A 26,251-nucleotide genomic window follows, 5' to 3' on the forward strand; every position below is an offset into this window, starting at 1 on the left:
TTAAACATTACAGCTCTGAAGGTCCAGTGATAGATGGATGATGACGAGCGAGAATGGTGGTGGTTGTCACTGACTTCCGGCGGCTTGGGTTTTCGATTTTCTGATTAAAGCTCTAGACGGCGGTGGGGTGGATGAACCGGTCGGCAATAACAATGGGATTAGGGTTCAAGTTAGATACTCAACAGTTGTAAAGTTTTTGGTGAATTGTTGTTGTGGCGATGGTGGCCGGTGGGTCATGATACTACTAGATTCGTAACCATAATCGTCGTCGCTGCAAGGTTTCAAAGGCGATTCCGGCAAGAATCAAGGTTGGGGAAGATGGGTCGATGGTGATTGCACAATTCTAATTGTCGTCTCAACACCTCCATTCATATTCTGTACTTGATATTCATTTTCAGAGATATGGAAAGTGTCATATTGTTTATTTTTACGGTGACCAACTATGGTGTTTACAGTTGCTAGAGGTGGTGGAAGTTGAAGTGGAAGTGGGATCTTGAAGATGGAGAGGGAAGGAAGGGTGGGCCTACTTATTATAAGGGATAGCAAAAATTGTAAATCATTGATATGCCCTTGCCATCCATCAGTCAACTGACGGCCGGAGCAATACTGCATTTGCCTTTAAACAGTAGGGGTGCAATACCCGAAATTTTGGAATTGAACCAACAAGGGTCTCCCAGCCATAAAGCGCAGGGAGGCAAAACATAACTGTAACATTTCGGGTTTTTCTTTTTGTATTCTTGTAATCGTTACCCGATCCGTTTAAGGGTTCGGGTCACTCGTATAATGAAAACGTCGCATTTATTGAGTATTTAGTTTGTTATAGCTTTATTGTTTATTAAATTTATTTAATAAACTTACAAAACTTGACAATTTTCACCCAACACCAAGCTTTAGCCCAAAACTGATTCCATCCTTACACTACAAGGACTAATCTTGTAACTATGTTATTATATTATTAATATTTAATATATTTTATTAAATACCAAACCCTAACCCACCCCCTGGTCCGACCAGACTACACATGGATCCAACCCGACCCGGCGCACCCCAAACCATTCAAAACCTTCAATTCCCACTCGTTTATGATCGATTAATTTACGTAATTGGCATATTCCACCGAATAAACGCTTAACCGACATCCAGTTTTAGAAAATACGCGTTAATCGTCCGTAATTTAATCAAATTAACCATATTAAACCGAAATAAACCCTAACTAGTGATCCTCTATAAACCATTCATTATGGATCAATTAAATTTACAAAAACCTTCTTCTCCCCGTCGCCAACGTTTCTTCTAAACTCAATTCAGTTTACAGTCTCAACCCGTCATCTAGATTAACCCCTTTGGGCCGATACTTTGTTCGAACCGATTCATCATCGATTCAAACAAGCCGAGGTATGAGTAATGTATGGTTTTAATCGCGATATCTAGGGGATTAAATGCCCCATATTGAATTGAACAAACATGGATCAAAAATCGCGATTGAATCCTAGGGTTTATATGCTCATATGTAGTTGTGTTTATATTTTTCCAAAACTGTTTTATAACCAAAGGATCATCTAGTCCAGTTGGTTATGTGTGTGTCTCAAAACACTAGTCGCGGGTTCAAAACCAGGCAGACCCTTTTTTTTTATTTCTTGTTCTTTTTGATATTTTATGAAAAACCTTTTATAATCATTAAATAAGTTAAATAAGTACTAAAACCTATAAAACTGACAACCTTAAGTTGTGTTCTCGTCATCTAAAACCCGGTTTTATTAACTTTTATTATTACTATTAATATTTATTATTATTATTATTATTATTATTAATATTATTTATTATTATTACTATAATGATTACCATTATTATTATTATTATTATTATTATTACTTAAAAATATTTTTAGAATTATTATTATCTTTATTAGTAGTATTTTTACCTTTATTACTACTGTTATTTATCAAAAAAATACCTTTATTATTATTACTATCATACTTTTATTTTGAAATTTTTTATTAAACCAATAAGTTTGTCAATAAACTAAATTTGTCACCTAGCTTATAATTTCAACACAAATCCCTTGTTTATTTGCCTATTTTCCTTTTTAATTTAAAACCTTGTAGAAATCAATTAAAAGCAAGCGAATCATTATTAATAATTCTCTAAATCACAAGTTCACGACAATTCCTAAACTTCTCAATTTCGTTATACGTCTTGTTCCAATTATAATTGATTTATTTTACCTAGGAACTTTCGTTGGCATATCGTGAAGTGTTTAATTGCCCTTTATTTTGTTCTCGTCCTCATCAATACACTTGCAAGGTAAGTAAATTCACATCCCCCTTTTTACCGTTTTACATTTTTAGGGGCGTTATGGGTTCAATCAAAATTATTGTTTTCACTACGATTCCATTATATGCAATTGAAATTTGCTCGATTAGTTGATACGTGTGAATGTGACTATGTGTTATTTTATGTTGGTTGGTACCTCATCCCCAACCTCATCCTCATTAGTATGATCATACGCCGTTGGAGTAAACCTTATCTATGTGATTCGGTTGAAAATACGACTTTTATTTATTGTGACACCAATTGTAGTGATTTACGATTATCACATGGAATTGTCATTTTATTATTATATATACTCAAAATTGTGGTTTACTTGCTCAACTTTATGTTGATAGAAATATATCTTTTCACGCATGGCGCAGGTAATGGTATGGATGATTTCAAGAATGTTGAAGTAGATGAGACCATAGGTTGCTCGATGATTTGAAAAACATTAATATATTATAAGTTTAATCATGTTGAATGTTTTGTTTGAGAACAATGTATGATTGTGCTTTGATGTATGGTTTAATCGAAAGAATAATTTAGATATTGACACGTGTAATTACATAGTGTCTTCTGATCTATGATACAATCAATGTCGCGCCCCGGCATGTTCCGCCGTAGGTTGGGTGTGACAATAACTTTTTCCCAAAACTGAAAGATTTATGACCTTCAAAAGTTCAAATGGTTAAGATAAAAAACCTTTTGAAAAAAATAATAACTTAAAATATAATTGAAAAATGTAAAAAAATAGTAAACCAACTAAAATGTTTCCTCCGTCGTTTCATTTTAAAAAAGAAAAAAACACACGAGAAATGTCTGTTAAGCTTTAAGGTTTAGTTTCTTTGGTTTAGTTTAGCTTTTAAGGTTACGTTTTCATGTTTAGCTTTTAGTTTGTTTGTTTTTTAATTGGGGTTGGGTGGGGTGGGGTGGGGTGGGGTGGGGTGTGGTATATATATATATATATATATATATTAGTTTCGTTTGAGAACCACTTAAGTCATGGGAAGTTTGATAATCATACAAAAAAAATAATTTTTTTCCATATATATTATATGTAAGTTATATTTACTAGAAAAAAAAAGTTTACACATGTTGACCATAGAAAGATGTGTAACGAGCAGTTATAGTTTGCCACATATGCGTAACGTAAATGCATGTAACATGCTTAACCAATGACAGTTTTAACTATTCAAGCTAAAGATAACTCTTATTTTTATCGTGTCAAATGAATCAACCATACACTAAAAATTATATAACCTTAACACCATGGGCAAACCTTAATAGAACATCCCCCCCCCCCCCTCAGTTGTATAAACTTACCCGTTTTCATTAGAAAATTTGCCCAACGTATTGAATACGTCCAACTCTCTCCGGTGTCTTTCGTCCAAGCTTCGCCACTGCTCAACACGACCGGTTAACATGTTAATCAGGCTTGCGGGTTAGCGAATTGTAATAATCCAGATGCAATCGTGCTAATGAAGTTGATCGCCCGTAAAAGAATAGGCAAGACGGTCATGAAATGGGTTAAACATGACAACCTAAGCACAACCTATTTCTTAAACGGGTTATAAATTTCAACCCAAAATCTGATTATCTTAAAATGACCACTTCTAATTATAATTTGTATGGAGTAGGGCTGTTCACGAGCCGAGCCGAACCATGCGAAGGCTTGCTCGTTGCTTGGCTCGTTTACTACTGAACCGAACGGCTAAAATTCGAACCGAGCGAAAACAGAAATGTGCCAAAATCGAATCGAGCATTTTTCGATCGAACATCGAGCAATTTCGAGCATTATTTATTTCTTTTTCACTTTAAAATTTTTAATAAGAAACAAACTTCCGAGCAAGTTTAAAGGTTGCAAATTATATATTTTATAAAGAGTAAACCGCGTTTTCGTCCCTTTGGTTTATCCAAATTTACGGTTTTAGTCCAATAGTTTTAAATTTACAATTTTCGTCCCAGTGGTTTCAATTTACTTGCAATTAAACCCGAATTCACTAGCACCGTTAAGTTTGGTCGTTAAACCTATCAGCGTGCCCTTCACGTCAGGGACAATTTTGTCCTTTTTCTCCCAAAATAAACCCCAATCCTAATTCGCAATAATTCGCAAGGCCCCTCACGTGAGGGACTATGTTGTATTTAGGGATAAAAAGGGCAAAATTGCCCCTGACGTGAGGGGCACGCTGATCGGTTTAACGACCAAACTTAACAGTGTTAGTGAATTCGGGTTTAATTGCAAGTAAATTGAAACCACAGGGACGAAAATCACAAATTTAAAACTATTGGACTAAAACCGTTAATTTGGATAAACCACAGGTACGAAAACCACAGTTTACTCTTTTATAAATAAATTAGTAGTTTTTAGACAAACGTGTAATAGATTGTAAATTTTTATTAAAAGCAAGTTTGAAGTGAGATAAAATGATCACGTAAACAAACTTATAATATTCTAAAATCTTGAAGAAAACAAATAAAACTATAAAATTGACGGAATATGAAATATTTAAAGGGGTTAAAAAATTGTAAGCTTATATTTATGTGTTTTGTCTATATATTAATATACTAGTTTTTATCCCCGTATTACGGAGGTAGTTTTATATTGTTTGTTCTAATATTTATTTATTTTTAAATTTATATTTTTTTATTGTATGAAAGTTAATAATATACTTTTGGTTTGATGATAAATTGTTTTACAAATAAATGAGATGTTATAATCCGGTTTAAAAGATATATGGTCCTGATGAGACCCAATACTCGTTAATTTTTTTTACTATAAAATTCGTTTTTTAATTATAAATACTATTTATGAAAGTTAATAATATACTTATGGTTTGATGAGACTCAAGACCCGTTTATTTTTTTACTATAAAATTGGTTTTTTAATTATAAATACTACTTATGAAAGTTAATAATATACTTATGATTTGATGAGACCAAAGTCCCATTTATTTTTTTACTATAAAATTGGTTTTTTAATTTAAATAATATATATATATGTATATATATATATATATATATATATATAAAATAAATAAGATATTTATTTTTAGTATATCTTATTTTATAGGATTTTTACATCAATAATTTGGTGAGAATAACTTTTTATTTAATGAGATGTTATAACCCGTTTAAGGAATGTCTGGGTTTGGTAAGACTTATACCCATGAATTCAGGTCAAATGCATGAGAAACCTCTATTTAAAAATCAAGCAAATCTGGTGACTCCAAAAAATGGGGGAGCGACCACATCGCGACACATAAGGTTTTTATGTTTTCGTTTATATATATTATAGATTTGTTCATATATAATTATATATAAAATAAATTAAAAATATTCGAGCCAAACCGAGCAGACCTTTGCTCATTGCTTGGCTCGTTTGCAAATAGAACCGAGCAGAGCGGCTCGTTTACGATCAAGCGAAAAAACGAGCGAGCATTTTCCGAACGAGTTCGAGCGACGAGCGTTTTGAACGACTACTAGAGTCCATGGCCCGGAACGAAACCGAAACCGCACCAAAATATGGAAGCAATGGAACCGTAATCCTTTATTATTCGGTTCAATTTACTATATTAAATTGAAAACAGAGACAGAAGGTGCTGTGTTTAACGAGATCGAAGTGAGTTTTGTAAATGGACGGACCACCGACAAACGACTGTTGTTCAATCTGCCATGGCAGCTTCCATATTCCTCACCAAGCCAATTGCTCTCACTGGTTTTGCGGTACGTTCTTTCAATCAACACCCAATTCGGTTTTATTTAAAATTAGGGTTTTGTCATTAGGATTAGGGATTATGTTATTTCTTGCTCTCATATATCATTCTTTTGAAAATGGATTATTGATCGGAATAACTTTATTTGTAACCTAAGTACAGAAATGATTATTTAACTCATTCCTCTGTTATGCAAATAGTTAATATATATCTATCTTTTTGTTAGGAAACTGCATTTTACAAGTTTGGAATCACGGGTCTTCATTACAGCCGTGTAAATGCCCTCTTTGTCGTCGCCAGATTACGCTGTTGGTTCCAAGTCAAGCTTCCTCTCAGCAAATTAATAATCCGGAAGCTGCGGATATTTTAAGAAGGATTGAAGCGTATAATCGGTTTTTTGGTTCACAGTCAACCGGTCTTGGCCAGGTATTCGTTTGATGCTAATTCAATTCTAAATTGGCGATAATAATATGTGATTTTATTGTATGATGTAGTAAAACTTTAGAAACGCGTTGATTACGCCAATCGAGGGTGTCGTATTTAAAAGCAATTTAGACGCTCTCATAAATGAATCGAATTTAGATTTCTTTTATTAATAATATTTTATACGGAAACTTTTAATTGCAGAAAACGTCTAAATTGGGTTTCATTTATCATTAAGACTGTTGCATTTTTTTATGAGCAAGTTAAAAAAAATGCATTACTTTTAATAATAAATGCAACCCAATTGACTCTCATAAAACATCTACACATTTTCTGCAATACATCAGACAGTAAAATCAAATATTAATATTCACATTTTGGTTATCTTGTTTAATGTTTCTAAATAAGTGGTATTCATTTTTACTCGGAGGTGAGTATCTATATGGTATAACACATTTGAGAAATATAATATGTTTTAAGTTGAATTATAAGGTAATCATATATTCTCAAGATCTGTATTGAAATCGAAAACTGGTTTTTCTGTTTGCAGAGATTGCAAGACCTTCCGTTTCTCCTCAAGAGGTTGTTTCGAGAACTGCTGGATCCTCAAAGATCACTCCCGTTAGTCGTTAAAGCACGGCTATATCTGGCAGTGAGTTTATAATATTCATCTCTATTTTGTTGCATATATGTTTTCTTGCTACCATGAGTCTGTGCTAATTGTCCAGTGTCACCAAAATGGTCATTACTTGGCCGGAACATGTACAGTAATGGATGTATTGATTTATTATAAGTCTACCATTTGATACTTATTGGATAAGCTATCTATATCATAGGGCTCTTTGATAGTTAAATATCTTGCATTTAGTTTCCTACTTTAGGTGTTAGCCGAGTTTAATTATTATCTGTTCTAGTTATTACAGTTTGATTTATCTTTTATCTTTATGTTTGTTTGTTAGTCAATATTCTATCTCTAGTTTAAATATTATGATAATTATTAACCTTGTTTTATTATCATTAGTTGGTTAGCTTTATTATTAGTTTGTTAGCTTTATCACTATCCTTGCAGTGCAATATCTGTCTACAAAGAGGTATTATTTACAGTTATTTGAATACCCAGAAAATATCATTCATTGTTTTCTCTTTTGAATTCTTTCATAGGTTGCTAGTTGTATTTATGTATATATAATTAATGACTGGCTACTGATTATTGTTTTCTGTCCGCAGCTGATATCAACCGCCATATATGTACTTAGCCCTGTGGACATCATTCCCGAAGGTATTTAAAGTTGCAAATCATGCTGCAATCTCTGCATAATTTATGTTTTATAAAATGCTGACTTAAATGTATATGTTTAATGAAATCTTCATTATTTTGACAGCATTGTTTGGAATAATTGGTCTGTTGGATGATGTCATTATAGCCCTCACATTCTTCCTTCATATCGGTACCTTGTATCGAGCTACACTTGTGCGCCGTTATGGAGGATCTTCAAATTGACAGCTTTGAACCTTAAGTCAATGTCGGTTGACCTATGTTTTCGTCTACAGTATCTAATATCGTTAAAGTATAGACGATAGAGATCATGATGTTTGTATGCTGATGGGTTCAGTTATTCAGTTCTTCTACTCTAAAATTTTTTACTTAAATCGGCATTATGGAATTATTTTCTTTCTTTTTGAAGGAATTCATGTGTGATAGATGCTATATGTTGATATGAATGCAAGTATGCCAAGTTAACAGGAGATCAACAGATTATTCTGTATTATTAGGCGTTTTGTCTCTCTGCACAACACATCTCACTCTATACCCTTTCTAGATATCTCAGGTTACCGTCTGCCATCGCTGCTGCTCCACAAACGCTGCCATCAGGTAACCCACAAATCTGGTTAGACGTGCACAAAAAAACTGGTTCCGGAACCTAACTGGTGGAACCGAACCGGAACCGGTTCCAGTTTCAACCCGGTTGGTACAATACCCGGTTTGGGTATTTTTGTACCCGAAAATCGTACCCGGTTCTCCTATTTGTATGTCAGTATCAGTTCCAACCCGGTTCCTACCCGGTTCTTAATTGGAACCGGTTCGGTTCGTACCTGGAAAAACCGGTTCCGACGGGTTTTTTTTGAAGGGTCAAACAAAAGTCAAACTAGCCGTTGGAACCGGTTCCAACGGTAATATAGCCGTTGGAACCGGTTTTTTAGACACCAATTAGCCGCTGGAACCGGTTCCAACGGTAATATAGCCGTTGGAACCGGTTTTTGAGACAATAGATCCGTTGGAACCGGTTCCAACGGTAATATAGCCGTTGGAACCGGTTTTTGATGCCCAAACCTATATATAACTTGTTTCCACCACTTGTTTCACCACCAAACTCAAAAACAAACTAAAATACTACTCCTTTAGCAAACCCGTTCCTTTACCCGACCATCCAACTAAATATTATTATGGCACCCATCAAAAAAACTAACAAGAAGGCTAAAACATAAACGATACTAAACATAACAACTAAAACATAAAAAACAAAGTCCGTCGTTTTAATCCGGGAATACTTATTTTTGGGTTGTAGAGCCGGACGACTCTCCCACTTCCGTTTTTTTAGCTTCCAACCTTCTTTTCTCTCGACAATACTTATTCGTATGTTTTCGTAATGTCGAGTTGGACCATGCTTTAAGAAACTTCGAGCAATATTTGCAACGTTCCAACTCATGTGAGTTGGTCATGAGACACAAATCGTAATGAACCCAAACATCGGGGCATCTTGTTGTTTCGATCACCATAACAACGTCATCATTAGTTGCCATTTGTTGTCGGTTTAAGGTTAATTGTGGTTTGGAGTGTGTTTTATAGTTTTGGAATTGGTTTAACAAGTACACAAACAAACCTTGCTATTTATAGTAAGAAAATAACCTATTTGTAGTTAAAAAACCGGTTCCAACGGTCAAAAACGGCTATATAGCCGTTGGAACCGGTTCCTAACGGCTATAATATTTAAATTTCAAAAAAAACCGGTGGAACCGGTTTTTACGTAAAAACCGGTTCCGGTTCATACCCTACCCGGTTCTTAAAAGTTAGCATATCTGGGCATCGGTTCGGGTCGGGAACCGAACCGGTTCTTGATTGGAACCGGTTCCATTTTACAACCCGGTGTGAAAAAACTGGTTTCGAACCGGTTCGGGTTTTCCAGTTGAACCCGATTTGTGCACGTCTAAATCTGGTATCACTAGTAAGGTTTTCATGAGGAAACCAAGATACGGGCTTTTATCAAGAAACATTGGGCTTTGATGCAAAAGGACGTGATAGCATGTGTAGACTTTTATTATTTTCAGAATAATTACTAAAAATTGCAATGCATCTTTCATCACCCTGATCCCTATGGTCTCGAATCCTATGATTATTTCTGATTATCATCCAATTAGTGTGATTAACATAAAGTAGAAAATAATAGCAAAGTTGGATGCAGTCTGGGAGTCTTCCCCCTTTGGGTGTTTTGGTGTGCCAATAGGAGAAAAATGGTTTAAGTTTAGGAGGGATGGGAACCTTTAATGCAAAAATTTACAAGGAAGTTAGCTGATTGTAAGACGAACTTATTACCTATTGGCGGTACAGCTACGTTATTGACTTTGGTGCTTGGTTTGGTTTCAAATTACTTTCTTTCATTATTTTGGTTACCAAAGAAGGTTAACATGATTTTAGAAGGGTTTTAAGGACAAATCTCTTTTAGGGAGAAAGTGAAAACAAAAAGAGATGTCGTGGATCAAATGGGATTTAGCACTTAATGCTAAATCCAAAGGGCGCTTGGGTTTCAGTAGCATTTGGGCTTTAAATTTGGTGTTACTTTTGAAATGGAAATGGCGATTTCACCAACCCCATAACTCTATTTGGGTAAAAGATCACTGTAAAATTACCAACTTAGTGAAACGTTGATAATCAATCTATAGTATTAAAGAAACCAACTTTAATGTTTTTTTATAAAGAAAAGGTGGCGAAAGGCACAAGTGTTTGGAATCAAATTGTAAAAAAAAAATAAAAAAAATTGTTACATGAAAAAAAATCTAATTCCTATCCCGGCTATGAAAAAGATGGTGAGTTTGGATGACAACTTGTTTCTGGCTCCATCATTGGATTGATGAAAATAGTTTGCTCTGTATTTGTAAAGATTGTTTGCTCTTGTAAAGAACAAAAATTGAATCGTAAAAAGTTAGAAAAGGAGATACCGATTGGGTTTGGGAAGGCGACGCCCTCTTAGAGGCGGGGTCAAGGAGGCGCAATTATAACTCTCCAATATGCTTGAACAACATCATTGGTCATTGGATAAAGAGTCACCGACATGGGATTTTGAGGGTCAAAATGATTTTGTGATTAAATATACATGGAACTCGATTGAAAAGAAAATGCTTACGTAGGTTTTGAAGCGAACTAGATGGAATAAAATTGTTCCCAAAAAAGTAAATATCTTTGTTTGGAGTCTTCTGTTGATTAGGTTACCGACTAGGGTAGTATATCTAATATAGCTTGGATGCATGTCCCCTACATTATAAGCCCTTTTTGTTCTAGCGAAGTAGAAACAGTGGCGGATCCAGGAATTTTTTTTAGGTGGTTCCCTCTTAATTTATAAGGTGGTTCCTACGCGTCTTCTATATATCCGTACACTATTATTTCGAAACTCGGGTGGTTCCGGGGAACCACCCGTTTGTATGCTGGATCCGCCATTGAGTAGAAACTACTCAACATTTGTTTACCAATTGTGGAGTCGCTTTTACCGTTTGGAAGTCAATACTTGCTTGGTTACATTTAAAAGGTCCGAACATGATGAACATTACGGATTTTCATGATGGGCTTGATAAATATCAATTACCAAAAAAAAAACATGAAATTAATCGTAGAAGAATTTATATTTTGTGCTTGGTTGGTGATTTGGAAGAACATGAATCAAGTCGTATTTAAAGCCTTGATTTGAAGTCGGAGCTAATTTACGATTCTGCCATACATTTTTCATTTCTTTGGATAGTCAGAATAAACCAAAGATTAAAGTCTGTTAGACCGAGTGACTTCAAAACCCACTGATTTTCATGTGATTGGTTTTATGATGTTTGGTTAGTGATTTCCGTAACTATCATTTTTAATATACAATTTTTGTCGTTCAAAAAATTGTAACTGAATTAATCAGTTTTAGTTTAATTCGAGTTTTAGTTCAATTCGATCTTTTGTTTTGTTGGAATCGGAATCCAAATCATGAACATCCATACTAGTCAAGTACTAAGTGTATAGAACAATTAAGTCACGAGTTTAGTTCCATAAGCCGGATATATATATTAATACCGGCCTTATTTTATTGTTAATCACACGTACGTAAACGCCAACACAGTTCAAACAATAGTTTCGATGCCACCAATCACTATCTTAGGATGCTCCATCCGACTTGTTGACTTATTCAACTTTAATTACCATGTGTGTGGGTTAAGATTATATGTTATGGGTTCAACAAGGGCGACAAAAGTGATGTAGCATGGTAATGCGCTTTAATATCGCGTCTGGGCATTAAGGCCCACACGGTAAACAAGAAAATGGTAACGTGGTAATGGGGCTTTTATGAAGGAAATTGCGAGACCCAAATGCGTTTAACAAGGAAATGGCAGGGCTTTAACAAGGTAACAAGGTTAAGCCACAACGCAGTGTTAAAGAGACATGTTAATTAAAGCCTCACTCCCTACGTGATAATAACGTGACACTGTAACTTGACGTTTAAAGCTCACCGCAACAAGTATGTGACAATTAAGTGAAACATAAATATTAATTGCATAATGAATTATAAAAGTAAGTGACCATTGCATGCATACATACAATGAATTAGTTCTTGCATATATCTCCAGATTTTTAAGTATATATACATATAAGTTTATGTATAACTACAAAATATATATTTTATTGTTATCAATAAACCATAAGTAGAGAAGATTGTTGTGTTCAACACATATTATATGAAGAGGCCCGTAATTAAAATTTCACTGATGTTTGAAATATTGGATGCGAATCATGTATGGTTGGTATATTGAATTCTTCAACCCGACTCATATATTTACTAGCGTTGTGTCGTTTCAGATCTACATCTTGGTTTTAAATTACGCCGTGCGTTTTGTCCAATAAACCGATATGCGATGCGCGTTGTGAGCTTGTCCTTATGATTCAGGTACCCTAAATGAGCCGATAAAAAAGACCCTTAGGCTCTAACGAACTATATAAGCTAAGTTTTTTTCAAACGACGATTAACGTTGTATAAATACACATGGCAAAATCATAGCATTAGTTTTGAAGTTTTATTGTTTTATATAGAGGGCGGATACGTTTTTCAGTAATATATATATATATATATATATATATATATAATATATATAATATACATATAAATTTAGTTTCCCGGAAGAAAACATATCTAGTTCAGGAGTTCGGCTCGCCCTTGCCTGGAGCTAGCATGCCTAAACGTTTAAAAGAAAGTATATCTAGTTCAGCGTGTCGTACACAGAACCTCTTCAGCTCCTAGGTCTCAAAGCTTCGTTTTTAGTAGGATTGACTTTGCTATTCAAAAGGGGGTTGCAGCACAGTTTGTTGCCCGTTTACCTGCCACTTTATTGTAATCGTTTTGTAGTAACTAAATTATAATTTATCTTCCAAAAAAAAGTATTTAAAAACACTTATTTGAAAATTTAAAGGACCGATCCTGAATTTCTGAAAATTGCAACACTAAAATTCCACGCTCAAACGTTGAAAAGAAGAGTTTTTTCTTCTAAAATTCCAAACACATATTTCAAAACTGAAAGGCCCAATTACGATTTTATTGATAATTGCAAAACTAAAATTTCTGTATACATGCTTAAAACTCCTAAACACGTAGTCCCTAACAACCATCCAGTAATCTGATTTGCGATTGAAGTTCATTTCTGAATCTCTGAATTGCAAATAGTAATCGAAGATTTGAAGTCTGATTCTGAAGTTCTGAGTTTTTTGAAGCAACCAGGTAATTATTTCTAATTTTTTTATTTTATGAAGCTTAGTAACCAATCTTTCTAATAATTGCTTTTTTTTTTCTTTACCCCTCATTTACAATTAACAAACTTGATTATATATATATAGTATATAATATATGGATATTAGGATATTCGAAAGAAAAGGACTAGTTAGAACTAAATGGTTTTTTTTAAAGAGGTCATAAGGATTTTAAGAGAAAATATCAAATAAGAAGTTTGATTTTTCTAAGAAGGCTAAGAAGGAGGGTATTTTAGTCTACTACCTTAATATTGAAAACTCATTTAATTTAATTTCAAAAACTCACTTAATTAATCTTAAAGCCCACTTAAATTTTCACTCATCTCCTACAATCACCACCGCCCACCGCCACCACCTTGCCGGAAAAGTCTTCGGAAATTTCACCGGAAACTAAAACACAGTGGAAAACACTATGAAAAAACACAATGTAAAAAACACAATGAAAAACACAATGACAAAAACACAATGAAAAACACAATTAAATAACACAACGTAAAAAACACAAAAAAACACTATGAAAAAATAAAACACAATTGTATAACACAATTTTGTAAAACACAACTTGTAAAAAAACCATGAATTTTTTTTATTTTTATATAACAATATGGTACTCATATAAAAGATAAAAAAAAACACTCGTTATTAAGGTGGAATTTTTTTTAAAAAAAATATTGTATAAAAAGGTTATGGACGTTTTAAAATGATTGGGGAATTTGACATGTGCCTTGCATGTGGAGAGAGAAAGTTAACAAATGTGTTATCCCTATTATGCCATCATCCTTGTTTTACATTTGACGATCTCTCTAATCTAATCTCAACCATTTAAGTCTAAAATGAATGAATAAGATTATTTCTCATCATTCCTACAAAAGCTAATTTTCTTATAACTCAACCTAGGATTTTAATACAAAAGTTAATTTCACTAAAGAAAATTAATAATTAGATGAAATTTAAAGAATAGAATTAATAATTAGATGAAATTTAAAGAATAGAAAATCAAAACACTTTTTAAATAACTATCTATTCAAATTAGTAGTGTTTGGATTAACCTATTCATTAAACATGCCGTGTTTGGATTGGACATTTAATAAAAACACGTTTAATTTGATGACCCGAAAACTGTTCATTTTCGTGTCATGTTCATTTTGTACTTCAAGCGGGTGTCAAGAATTGCTACCTCTAATGAAATAGATTGTGGCGTATCTATAGCAAAGTTTACATATAATAGACGTGGACGGTTGAAATCCTGTTTGAGGTATGGACATACCTAGATTATGAAGAGGCATGTCACTAATAGTAAGCCCAAATTGTCATTATTGTTAAAAAAAAGGTATACATATAATAAACACTTGCTTCTATCGATACCCTCGATTTCTTCAAGATATGTGATATTAGTATGTTTTTTTATAGTTGTCTTCTTGTGAGCAATAAACATTGTAGTTCTTATGACAAATGGAAAACTAATTAACATATATGTCTATAAATAACACATTCCAGTGGAACCCAACACACATTAACACACAAAAATGGATTCAATGCCCATAATCAACGACAAGAAACCGCATGTTGTGTTCATACCATTTCCGGCACAAAGTCACATTAAGTGCATGCTAAAGTTAGCCAGGCTCCTGTACCACAAGGGTCTTGAGATAACCTTTATCAACACCGAGTGGAACCACAAGCGTCTTTTCAAGTACGGTGGCTTTATGGGTCTAGATGGGCTTCCTGGTTTTCGATTCAAAACAGTTCCAGACGGTCTCCCTACGAGTTCTGATGATGAGACTGAACCAACTCAAAGTTTAGAAGAACTTAGTATGCACCTCTTAACCAATTTTGCGGATTCCTTCCTTGATGTTGTAAATGGACTTGAAGTTCCTCCTACTTGTATAATTTGTGACGGAACTATGACGTTCACGAACCCGTATTATGTTGCGGAGAAGCTGAAGATCCCTATCTTTCTGTACTGGACCATGGCTGCCTGTGGATTCATGGCGTTTTATCAGGCGAAAGTTCTGTTCGACAAAGGAATTCTTCCCCTTAAAGGTTAGACTTCCGAATTTTATTATATTTGTCACAAGGGACATGTGGGTGTCATCTTGGTCTTAAACAATGTGCACTTAGTAGTGTTTAAGGTGGTCATACAAACTAACAAACCGCCCTTGTGCCCCTATCAAGGGCAATATCTCTCATCTTTTGGAGAGCTCGTCTCTACCATGACTATAAAAACTCACTGCTAGTTTGTTTAGTTTATTGATAATAAAAACTGGCTACTAGAAAACTGGTTATTTCTCGTTACCATAAATAAAAATAGAATAAAATAAAAACTGGGTATTTGAGATTCTAATTAGAGTTGCATGTAGTTTGCAACCACTTTATGACCAAATTGCAGTCACAAAATGCTTGTAACAAATCCAAAATTTTGATCGGTTTGCGACAGTGAAAGTTTTACTACTTCTAGCAACCAATTTAATCAGTTTGAATTGTGACCGCTTCTTACCATCTAGATTGTGGTCAGATCTTCTTGACCGATTTGGTCTTTAAACTTGATTTGTGATAATTCTTCGCTACGATTTGTGCGGACAGATATGCAACGTTTTTAGCAGCCAACTGTCTTTCAGCGACCGTTTTGCAACCGTCTTTTAGCATCCGTCTCTTGCGACTGGTTTGTGACCGCTTCTTAACGTCCATTCGAGACAGCTTTTAGTGACGGAGACATCTTTTAAATATATACATGTTTCGTTTTTTCAGGTTAACTTTTTCTATCTTATCAAATGCGTCTGAAATATCATCTACATTTTATAACTTCCTTATAAATTATTGGATTACAAAAGCCACGTTTACAGAAAGAATTATTAGAAACATAATTTTCACTATTCGTTCATCAATCTAGTGTTTTTATGCAGATGAAAGTTACTTGACAAATGGTTACACTGATAAGTTGTTAGAGATTCCAGGAATGGAAAAAGTCCGTTTAAGGGATCTACCTGAACATATCTTAGCCACAAAACCCGACGATCCTGCATTTTTATGGCATGTGGATTCAGCTCAGAGAGCTGATAAAGTTTCACATATGATTATCCATACTTTTGACGAATTAGAAGCCGCTCTCATCAAAGAGCTTAAGTCCACATTTCCTCATATTTACACGGTTGGACCTCAGCAGTTACTTCTGAATCAGATTACCGAAAAAGAAACCAAGAAGCCAAATTTCAATGGCCATAGTTTATGGAAAGAGGAACCCGAGTGTATCCAGTGGCTCCAATCAAAGGAGCCAAACTCTGTGGTGTATGTTAATTTTGGAAGTTTGACAGTAATGTCTTTACACAATTTGGTGGAATTTGGTTGGGGACTTGTTAACAGCAACCATAACTTTCTCTGGATTATACGCACCGATTTGGTTGATGGGAAGCAAGCAGCTTTGCCTCAAGAACTCGACGAGCTGATTAAAAGTCGAGGTTTTATTGCAAGCTGGTGTTCACAAGAAGAGGTGTTGAACCACCCTTCAGTTGGTGGCTTCTTGACTCATGGTGGTTGGGGTTCGGTGATTGAAAGCTTGTCGGCTGGGGTGCCAATGGTATGCTGGCCGTATTCCTTTGATCAACATGTTAATTGTAGACAAATGTGCAAGGAATGGGAGGTAAGCATGGAGATTGAGAGTAATGTGAAGAGAGATGAAGTTGAAAAGATTGTAAGGGAGTTGATGGTAGGAACAGAAGGTGAAAGAATGAGGAAGAATGCTACGGAGTTCAAGAAAAAGGCTGAAATCGCGACTGCGGCTAATGGTTCTTCTACTTCAAATATTGAAGAACTTTCTAAAGAAATTACCCATTTATCATAAAATTTAAACTCAAATTGAAGGGAACATGGTGCAAGGTGTATAATATGTATTCTTTAAGTGACAGGGGACAATTTTCTGTAAAAGTTAAGAACATTTGTAGTCAATGATTTGCTACTTGATCCTTTAATGTGCAATTTTTAACTCGAGTTATATTGTAAGATCTTCATGTAAAACTTTTGATGCGTTCTCTCATAAACAAATGCCATAAGTTCCCAACTTTTGTTATGTTAAATTCCCTTAATCTATAAGACTAACTAAACTTGTTTTGATACGTTTGTGAAATGTAAACTCTTATTGTTCGTACCTTAAGGGTATCAAAGTATTTGTTTTACCCCATTCTGATTTCCTCACGGAACACAAGCTATCAAGATATATATGATATATTAATTCATGTATAGTTATCAAGAAACATTAATGAAACAAATACATTGATACTTCTGGATTAATTAATAAAGTCTACTTCTTTGATGGTAGATGATAAGAGAGTGGCCAAATAACCTTGAAGATCCATATATCGATTGATTCATGGATCGACACAGCATGCAAGCTCCTAACACTAGGATTTTATCAATATTTAATCTATTAATTGATTTAGGATTCAATTAATTTTTTTTTTTTGATAAACGTTGATCCTTTTATATATAACACAAACCGAACTACGTCTGGATAATGGGTAAGCGAGCATCAAGCTGCGCCGCTATCCCCTTTTGAATCGCAAAGCCTATTCTACTAAATATAAATCCTTGGTTCCTCGGGCTCTGCGAGTCGCTGTGGAGTAAGCCTATTCAATTAAGTAAAAATAAATAATACTTAACTAAAGTAAGCTAAATTAACAAACTGATTGTAAACCACAGAAGAGAGTGAGATATCATTTAAGCTTCGAATACATTGCAAACTATCTTGGTTAATATATTTATGATAAGTATTCCTAAAAAGACTGAGTTTTGGCTAGAACACATAAATGGGCTAATACTTGGAACTTCGGAACCGGATGCATGGTTAATGTTTGGTTCAAGCTCGCTACAATGGAGCACGAATATCCACTTATCCAAAGTACTTGAAATGAACTATATCTAGTTAATTAAGACTTGTAGAACTGTATATGACAAGAGATGGTTAGATACTATAGACATGCTCCAGCTTATCTCGGTCCAAAAATAATCTATACATTATTAATGAATTGTGACTTAGAACCGCTCATATAAAACCACACTACCACACTTGCGTTAGAAAGCCAACGGAAAGTCCAATTAAATATGAGAAAGACCCTAACGAATACATCACTCTTTTATTCAAGCCTAGTTCTAGCGTAGTTCATTTGATTTATTGAAATGCCGTTGAGAACTATTCCTAGTCTCAAGCCGTAGATTACAATCCGAAGCCTATAACCTAAAAAAGATATTCACCAATTCTAAAGTAGATACCTATACTCTAGGATTAAGATAACCACACAAATAGATAATTAAAACAACAGAGTCAAACAATCAAAAACATCATAATCAATTAAAACATAAATTTACTTAAAACAAACAATGGTGAGACTGTCAAAACATCGAATATTCAAGCATGAGAGATGATACTCTCAAGGTACCTTAAACTACGCTTGACAACAAAACAGCGACGATCAGAATGTGTATGTACAAACTGAGACACCTTGCTAGTCGCTTAATGGCATGTGCAAAAGCGTAATGATACTCTTGTTGACCATACATATATATTGACTGATCAATATTCAGAGAAATAGGCGCGATAGGGGCCATATTATATCATATGTGCTGTATCTATTCATAGAAATAGCTACGATGTGAACTGTATTATATCATACGTGTTGTATCTTGTTGTAGTAAGAACCTACTTTCACAACTATATAAAGAATTCAACATCAAAACCAAAAGTATGACTGTTTCTAACCTAATGTTATACAGTAAGAGGGTTGGAGGAGAAAGCAACAAAGTGGTGGGGGTGGGGGGTGGGGGGTGGGGGGATTTGGAGTGATAAACGCGTTCAGAAATTGAAGATTAGAGTAACTTTTTGGATTGTAATGTTTATGTTTTGATGCTTATTTCTCTATTTAGTGTGTGTAGATGAATTTTGATATGTTTTAATGATATTATTGTTGATTAATCTACGAAACTTACAAAACCTATTTTGATGTTGATTTGTTAGTCAGTTATCATGATAATCTCAGTCTATTGCTAGTTATTGTGTTTTATTTATGTGACTAGACCCGAACCAAAACTAAAATTTATTACATAACAATAAACAATCGTACCTAAAAATTTCCAACCTCTTGAAAAAAAAATATATCCACCACTAGTCAGTATCATCGCCAGGTAGCTTAACCTAGCAATCATCTTCAGGTAGTCAAAGTGCATAATTATATTTCATAAGTTACATCATACATGGTTAAATACGAAAGGCGTTTATAATACAAAAAAATATATATTTTGAATGCAACTTTATTTTTTTAAATGCATTTAGAATTATAAAATATTAACAACGTAAAAAAACAAACTCATTGATAAATAGTTTATTAATTAATAGAAAAAGAAAAAAGAAAAGAAAACTTGAGGTCGAAGTCGTACGTACGGCAGAATTCCTGATGCCACTCCACCTTTTAATACTATAATAGAAAGAAAAACTAGATTTTTGTCACCCATGAAGGGACATTTAACATAAAAGTTTTCACAAATTGATGTGGACATAAATTATGGCGATAATAACGAGGACATGTACCTATGGTCAATAATTTAAATGGACTAACTTTCAATAATTCACATCATGCGGTAGGCTAACTTCCACTTGCCTACGTAATCCCACACTCAGATGGAAGAAGTAACCAAAGTTGATCAAAAAAAGCCTCATGTGGTGTTCATACCATTACCAGTACAAAGCCACATCAAGTGCATGCTCAAGTTAGCCAGGCTTGTGCACCACAAGGGCCTCCATGTAACCTTTATCAACACTCAGTCGAACCAAAAGCGACTTATAAAATCCGGTGGGACTTCCTGGCTCGAAAACGCTCCTGGTTTTCAATTCTTAACAGTTCCTGATGGACTCATTTCTACATCGCACAGTGACGATGAGCCGATGCAAACCATGGAACAAGTGTCAAGTTACCTAGCAATCAATTTCTTGGATTCCTTTCTGGACCTTGTACCCAGGCTTGATACACCAGTCACTTGTATTGTTTCGGACGGTTTCATGACTTTTACGAAAACCCCTGATGCGGCTGCGAAGCTCGGAGTTCCTATCATTCTTTTCTGGACATTTGCTGCTTGTGGTTTCTTAGGATTTTACCAGGCAAAAGTTCTAATGGAAAGAGGAATTGTGCCGCTTAAAGGTTTATATCTTTAGTACCTCAATTACCAATATCTAAAGCAACTTAAAGAACTACTGAATTTTGTTTGAGGTTTTATATTTGAGGTTTGGTGGCTAATTCTTGTAAATCTTATGGGCTTTTTGGTAGCCTATTAACAGTCATTAAGAGGCTACTCTTAATGGTTCATAGCCTCTTAATGGTTAGAAGGTAACCTTAAGTTTGAATGGTCAAGAGGCTATCTCTTAATGGCTCGTAATTTTTTAATGGTTAAGAGGTAGCCTTAAGTCTGAATGATTAAGAGGTGTTCATTTATAAAAGAAGAAAAAGAAAAACAGAATGATCAATAAACAATATTGGTAAATAATATTTTCTTTTATCGTGAATAACTTAAAATCAAATCGTTTATACAAACAGACTTGTTTTTCATTTCAATTAATTTGGGAACTCTAGATTTTGTTCTCTTGGAAAATTTATATAGTTGATCCTGTTTTGTTCTGTTTTGCAGATGAAAGTTATTTAACAAACGGATATCTTGATACCTTTGTAGATATCCCCGGAATGAAAGGGATACGTTTAAAGGATCTACCGGAACATATCTTAGGTGTAGGACCAAAAGCTCATGCATTAAAATTCATGTTGGAAACCTCAATGCAAGCTGATAAAGCTTCACATATGATATTTCATACTTTTAATGGATTAGAGAGTAGTCTAATAAAAGTGCTTAAATCCATGTTTCCTAAAATCTACACGATCGGGCCTCTGCAGTTGCTGCTAAATCAGATTATAGAAAAAGAATCCAAGAATTTTAATTGTAGTGGTTATAGTTTATGGAAGGAAGAACCCGAATGCCTCCAGTGGCTCCACTCAAAAGAACCGAACTCTGTCGTATATGTTAACTTTGGAAATTTGGCAATGTTGTCCTTACAAGACTTAGTAGAATTTGGTTGGGGACTTGTTAATAGTAACCATTATTTCCTTTGGATTATACGGGAAAATTTAATTGATGGAAAGCCTGCAGTTTTGCCTCCAGAACTCAAGGAGGTGATTAAGCGGAGAGGCTTTATTGCAAGCTGGTGTTCACAAGAAGAAGTCTTGAACCACCCTTCGGTTGGTGGTTTCTTGACTCATGGTGGGTGGGGTTCGGTCATTGAGAGCTTGTCTGCTGGGGTACCGATGATTTGTTGCCCATTTTCAGGTGACCAACAGACTAATTGTGCACAAATGTGCAAGGAATGGGAGACTGCAATGGAGACTGGGAGGAATGTGAAGAGTAATGAAGTAGAGAAACTTGTACGGGAGTTAATGGTGGGATTAGAGGGTGTGAGATTGAGAAAGAAAGCTATGGAGTGGAAGAAAATGGCAGAAATGTCAACAGGTCCAAACGGATCGTCGTCTTTGGATATCGAAGAACTTGTGACTGAAATTCGTATGCTTTCAAGAAATTAAATTTCGTTCTGAATTTGATTACAGGTTATAATAAGAGTCTAAGAACTTGGGAGTTTTACATCTCAAAAATAATATTCTAGAACTTGGGATTTTATATCTTAAAACAGAAACGGGGTTCTCAATTTTCGTTTTCGGCTATGTGAAATCCCAGATATGTTGTAAACTGATCATATTCATATAAGTTCTATTATATTTGTATATAAATTAATGTATTTAATAATATTATATTCTAACTTTCATAATATTATTGTTTTTTATCTCTTCATTATTTTCTTGATGAAAGTGATATTAACATCTTAACCAGCAAGGTTTATTATGTCTGTAAGATGATGGTAAAGAGTTGATTGATTTACATTAATATAGGGTTACGTATACATTATATAGAGATACTTAATACTATAGGTTCCAATACATATAAAAAAAACATAAAAGAAAGAGCAATAATTATAATAATAAAAACTAGTCATGATCTTAGTTCTTGATTTATGGGTCCAACATCCTGTCATAAAATCCACAAGCTGCTAGATTTGTCAAAAGATATAATTCATATCCTTCAAGGTAGTGATTTTGATGTTCCTCGGTTTTTCTTCATCGTCCCCGAAAGTATAAACTCGATTGTTATTCCAACAATACAGGAAGAAAAAAAACAAAGAACAAATGAACACCCCGTGACATGGTCATGCGACGGTGCGTCAAACCAAAGGCCATCATGTTGGACTTAATTTCCGTCCTCGAGTCAATGAGGCGGGTTGGGCCGACTCATCGAGCCTATGATGAGTTCGTGTCTTGTTTATCAAGTTGAGCACGTAACTTGATTTTCATGGAATAAATTACTTGGTGAACAAGTCGAGCAAATGACTTGGACAACAAGGAATTTATTTATTAATTACTATTTAAATATGTTTTTACTAATTAGTATTTGAGTATGATAAGGAGTTTGTATTCTAGTCTAATTAGGTTTTCATGTTTAAACTAGTATATATGCCCGAGCTTGTGGGTTATATCATTAAGTGAGAAGAGATTTTAGTATTGTAATTTTCGAGATAATGAGAATTACAAAGATCGAGCTTATGATCTAAACTATTGTCTTTGTGTTTATCGATCCTGGCCACCAAACTTCACATGAGACCATGGTCAGACGACATTCTTCTGTGGCAGCAAAATGTGGTCCAGCAAGAACTAAAGAAAAGAAATTTGATTGGACGTGCTCGATACTAAACCCTAATAATGAAAAGGGTAATCAGTACAAATGTGCCCTGGCTAACAGTAATAAAACACATTGATTGGTTCTTCCACACTTATAACACATAAGTTATTTCATACGACACTCTCTAGAATGGTTCTTCTCAAAAGTTTGACAATAATGAGTCTCCACACATGACTCAAATTTTGGAGAGGAACATATTGTTTTTGAAATTTTGAATGTGGTACTAGAAAATTCCACCTTTCATCTTTTAATCCTTGGTATTTACCAAATCAGGTATGGTTAATTCCCTTTCAAGTGCCCAATTATTATTTCTTCCAGAGTTCCACACTTTGAAGTATTGACAACATCCCTCTTTCATAAACAGTTGTGATTTTTCAAGTTCAACGTTGTGATAGCTCTATATCTATTTAACGAAGGTTTTTTGATCTGTTTCAAAAAATTATTTTCACCAAGAAATTCATACAAGTGTACGTTTATTAAAGTTTCTGACTTATCCGTTTAAATATTTCGTATCGTCAAATTACATTGATCTGAAAATGAATTTAACACATACCAATCGTTATCCAAGGCGATTACGAAATACATAACCTACTCGCATTTAAATTTACTGCCTTTTACATGAACGTGTTCATATTATTCCATTTGAATCACTATCTATCCACATCGCCGGCTTTTGAGCCGTAGATATATTCTCTTACAAGAACATATAGAATAATGAGCTTTCTATTTAATTTCTTTCTAGATTTTAGAAATACACGATAGAAAGTAATGACATACATGTCCCAACAAAATCTTCATCGAAACCCAACTAATACTATGTTTTGATATGTCATGTCTTTTGTCATGTTCAAATTTTGGTCTCCTGGCATCTAAAAGATGTATAATCGGCTACTAATTAATTGTATAGAAAGTTACAATGCCAAATGTACCACAACAAAGTATATATTGATGCCGAATAAACTTTAAAAAAATTATCAATTTATCATTTTGGTTATTATATTCTAGAAAATAATTTTTAATATTGATATATTTGCTTTCATGTTGATATTATCTCCATTATTGTCTGGGTAAGTGTGATATTAATCATAGTATTCAACATTGTGTAAACACAAACAAAGACGGATCAAAAGAAGCCTCATGTGTTGTTCGTACCATATCCAGCACAAAGCCACATCAAGTGTATGCTCAAACTCGCCAGGCTCCTGAACCACAAGGGCCTCAGTGTCACCTTCATCAATACGCAGACAAACCAAAAGCGGCTCGTAAAGTCCGGTGGGACTCGCTGGCTAGACAATACTCCCAACTTTCAGTTTAAAACGGTTCCTGATGGCCTCCCTTCGGCTACAGAAGATGCTGTAGAACATACTCAAAACGCAGCTGAACTCTGGAGCTACATAGGAACCAATTTCTATGATTCATTCCTTGATGTTGTGTCCGGCCTTGAAACTCCGGTTACTTGTATTGTTTGTGATGGTTTCATGACTTACACAAATACCATTCTTGCTGCTGAGAAGCTTAAGATACCAATCATCCTTTTCTGGACCATGGCTGCATGTGGATTCATGGGGTTTTACCAGGTGAAAGTGATCACAGAGAAAGGACTCGTCCCGGTAAAAGGTTTGGTTTTTCCTAGCCGGTCTGTTTAATTAGTTATTGATACTCAAACACTGCTGAAATGGCATAATTTATTGTTGCAGATGAAAGTGTTTTGACAGATGAGTATCTTGACATGGAAATAGATTGAATTCCTGGAATGGAAGGACTCCGTTTGAGAGAACTACCTGAGTTTATGCGATACTCAAAACCGGATGATCCTGCATTTAAATTCCTATTAGAGACTGCTCAGGCGGCTGATAATGTTTCACATATTATCATCCATACGTTCGAAGAGCTAGAAGATAGACTCGTCGAAGGGATTAAATCCATCTTTCCAAGTGTCTACACCGTTGGACCTCTTCAGTTACATCTAAATCAGATTAGAGAAAAGGAAGCCAAAGACATGGATGTAAGTTATTATAGTTTATGGAAGGAAGAACCCGAATGTATCCAGTGGCTCCAATCGAAAGAAGTGAATTCAGTAGTGTATGTCAATTTTGGAAGTATAGCAGTAATGTCTTTACAAGATCTGGTAGAATTTGGTTGGGGACTTGTAAACAGCAATGTTTACTTTCTTTGGATTATACGGACGGATTTGGTGGACGGGGAGCCAGTGGTTTTGCCTCAAGAACTCAAGGATGCGATGAACGAGAAAGGATTCGTGGCAAGCTGGTGTTCACAGGAAGAGGTGTTGAATCACCCAGCCGTTGGTGGGTTCTTGACTCATGGTGGGTGGGGTTCGATCATCGAGAGCTTGTCATCCGGGGTGCCAATGATATGTTGGCCAGTTTCCGGGGACCAGCAAATAAACTGCAGGCAAATGTGCAAGGAATGGGAGGTTGGCATGGAGATTGAGAAGAATGTAAAGAGGGATGATGTAGAGAAACTCGTGAGGGTGTTAATGGAGGGATTAGAGGGTGAAAAGATGAGGAAGAAGGCTATGGAATGGAAGGAAACGGCAGAAATCGCGGTATCTTTAAATGGCTCGTCTTGTTTGGATATAGAGAAACTTGCTAATATGATCATCAACCTATGAGTTAAGTACGAGTCTTAACTAAAGAGAGAAAAATGAAGAACTCTTTGTTAGGGGTTATGGTTAAATGACTTGGATATTACATATGGTTTATAGTTGTGGTTCAATAATAAGTTTGGTAATTTTGTATTCATTTGATTGGTGCATGCTATGATTGTTGATTATGTGTATTTCAGAAGTGAGTGGTAGTGTAATTCTAAATCAAAATTCTTGATTTATCATAATTATGAATATTATAATTTTTAAATAAGTAATTTTGAATTATGTTGGTCTTTTTAATTGGAAGGTTATAAGATCGCTGACTATAGTGTGAATAAA

The 26,251-nt window shown here is 34.7% G+C and overlaps 3 protein-coding genes and 1 pseudogene across 5 annotated transcripts; all 4 read left to right on the forward strand.

Moving 5' to 3' along the window:
* Window positions 1-5,848: 5,848 nt before the first annotated feature.
* On the forward strand, window positions 5,849-8,127 carry LOC143554188 (uncharacterized). The gene is made up of 5 exons (XM_077044016.1): window positions 5,849-6,036; window positions 6,253-6,452; window positions 7,000-7,101; window positions 7,677-7,728; window positions 7,832-8,127. The coding sequence occupies exons 1-5, from the start codon at window positions 5,946-5,948 to the stop codon at window positions 7,948-7,950; spliced, it is 564 nt and encodes a 187-aa protein (XP_076900131.1). The 5' UTR covers window positions 5,849-5,945; the 3' UTR covers window positions 7,951-8,127.
* Window positions 8,128-13,302: 5,175 nt separating this feature from the next.
* On the forward strand, window positions 13,303-17,577 carry LOC143554210 (UDP-glycosyltransferase 85C1-like). Of its 2 annotated transcripts, XM_077044032.1 has the most exons (3): window positions 13,303-13,462; window positions 14,989-15,534; window positions 16,395-17,577. In XM_077044032.1, the coding sequence occupies exons 2-3, from the start codon at window positions 15,018-15,020 to the stop codon at window positions 17,327-17,329; spliced, it is 1,452 nt and encodes a 483-aa protein (XP_076900147.1). In that variant the 5' UTR covers window positions 13,303-13,462; window positions 14,989-15,017; the 3' UTR covers window positions 17,330-17,577. The 2 variants fall into 2 exon arrangements, with proteins under 2 accessions (XP_076900147.1, XP_076900146.1); XM_077044031.1 differs by lacking the exon at window positions 13,303-13,462 and having other exon boundaries at window positions 14,857-15,534.
* Window positions 17,578-19,939: 2,362 nt separating this feature from the next.
* LOC143554211 (UDP-glycosyltransferase 85C1-like) lies at window positions 19,940-22,251 on the forward strand. The gene is made up of 2 exons (XM_077044033.1): window positions 19,940-20,672; window positions 21,157-22,251. The coding sequence occupies exons 1-2, from the start codon at window positions 20,156-20,158 to the stop codon at window positions 22,095-22,097; spliced, it is 1,458 nt and encodes a 485-aa protein (XP_076900148.1). The 5' UTR covers window positions 19,940-20,155; the 3' UTR covers window positions 22,098-22,251.
* A 2,159-nt stretch (window positions 22,252-24,410) lies between these two features.
* Window positions 24,411-26,109, forward strand: LOC143554189 (UDP-glycosyltransferase 85C1 pseudogene; annotated as a pseudogene). The gene is made up of 2 exons (XR_013138951.1): window positions 24,411-24,921; window positions 25,002-26,109. The product of XR_013138951.1 is annotated as a UDP-glycosyltransferase 85C1 pseudogene (transcript).
* The last annotated feature ends 142 nt before the right edge of the window (window positions 26,110-26,251 follow it).

Source organism: Bidens hawaiensis, unplaced genomic scaffold (assembly GCF_021521415.1).
Source record: "Bidens hawaiensis isolate Kalapana, Puna unplaced genomic scaffold, B.hawaiensis_p1.1 tig00017565_1, whole genome shotgun sequence".
Classification (NCBI taxonomy): Eukaryota; Viridiplantae; Streptophyta; class Magnoliopsida; order Asterales; family Asteraceae; genus Bidens; species Bidens hawaiensis.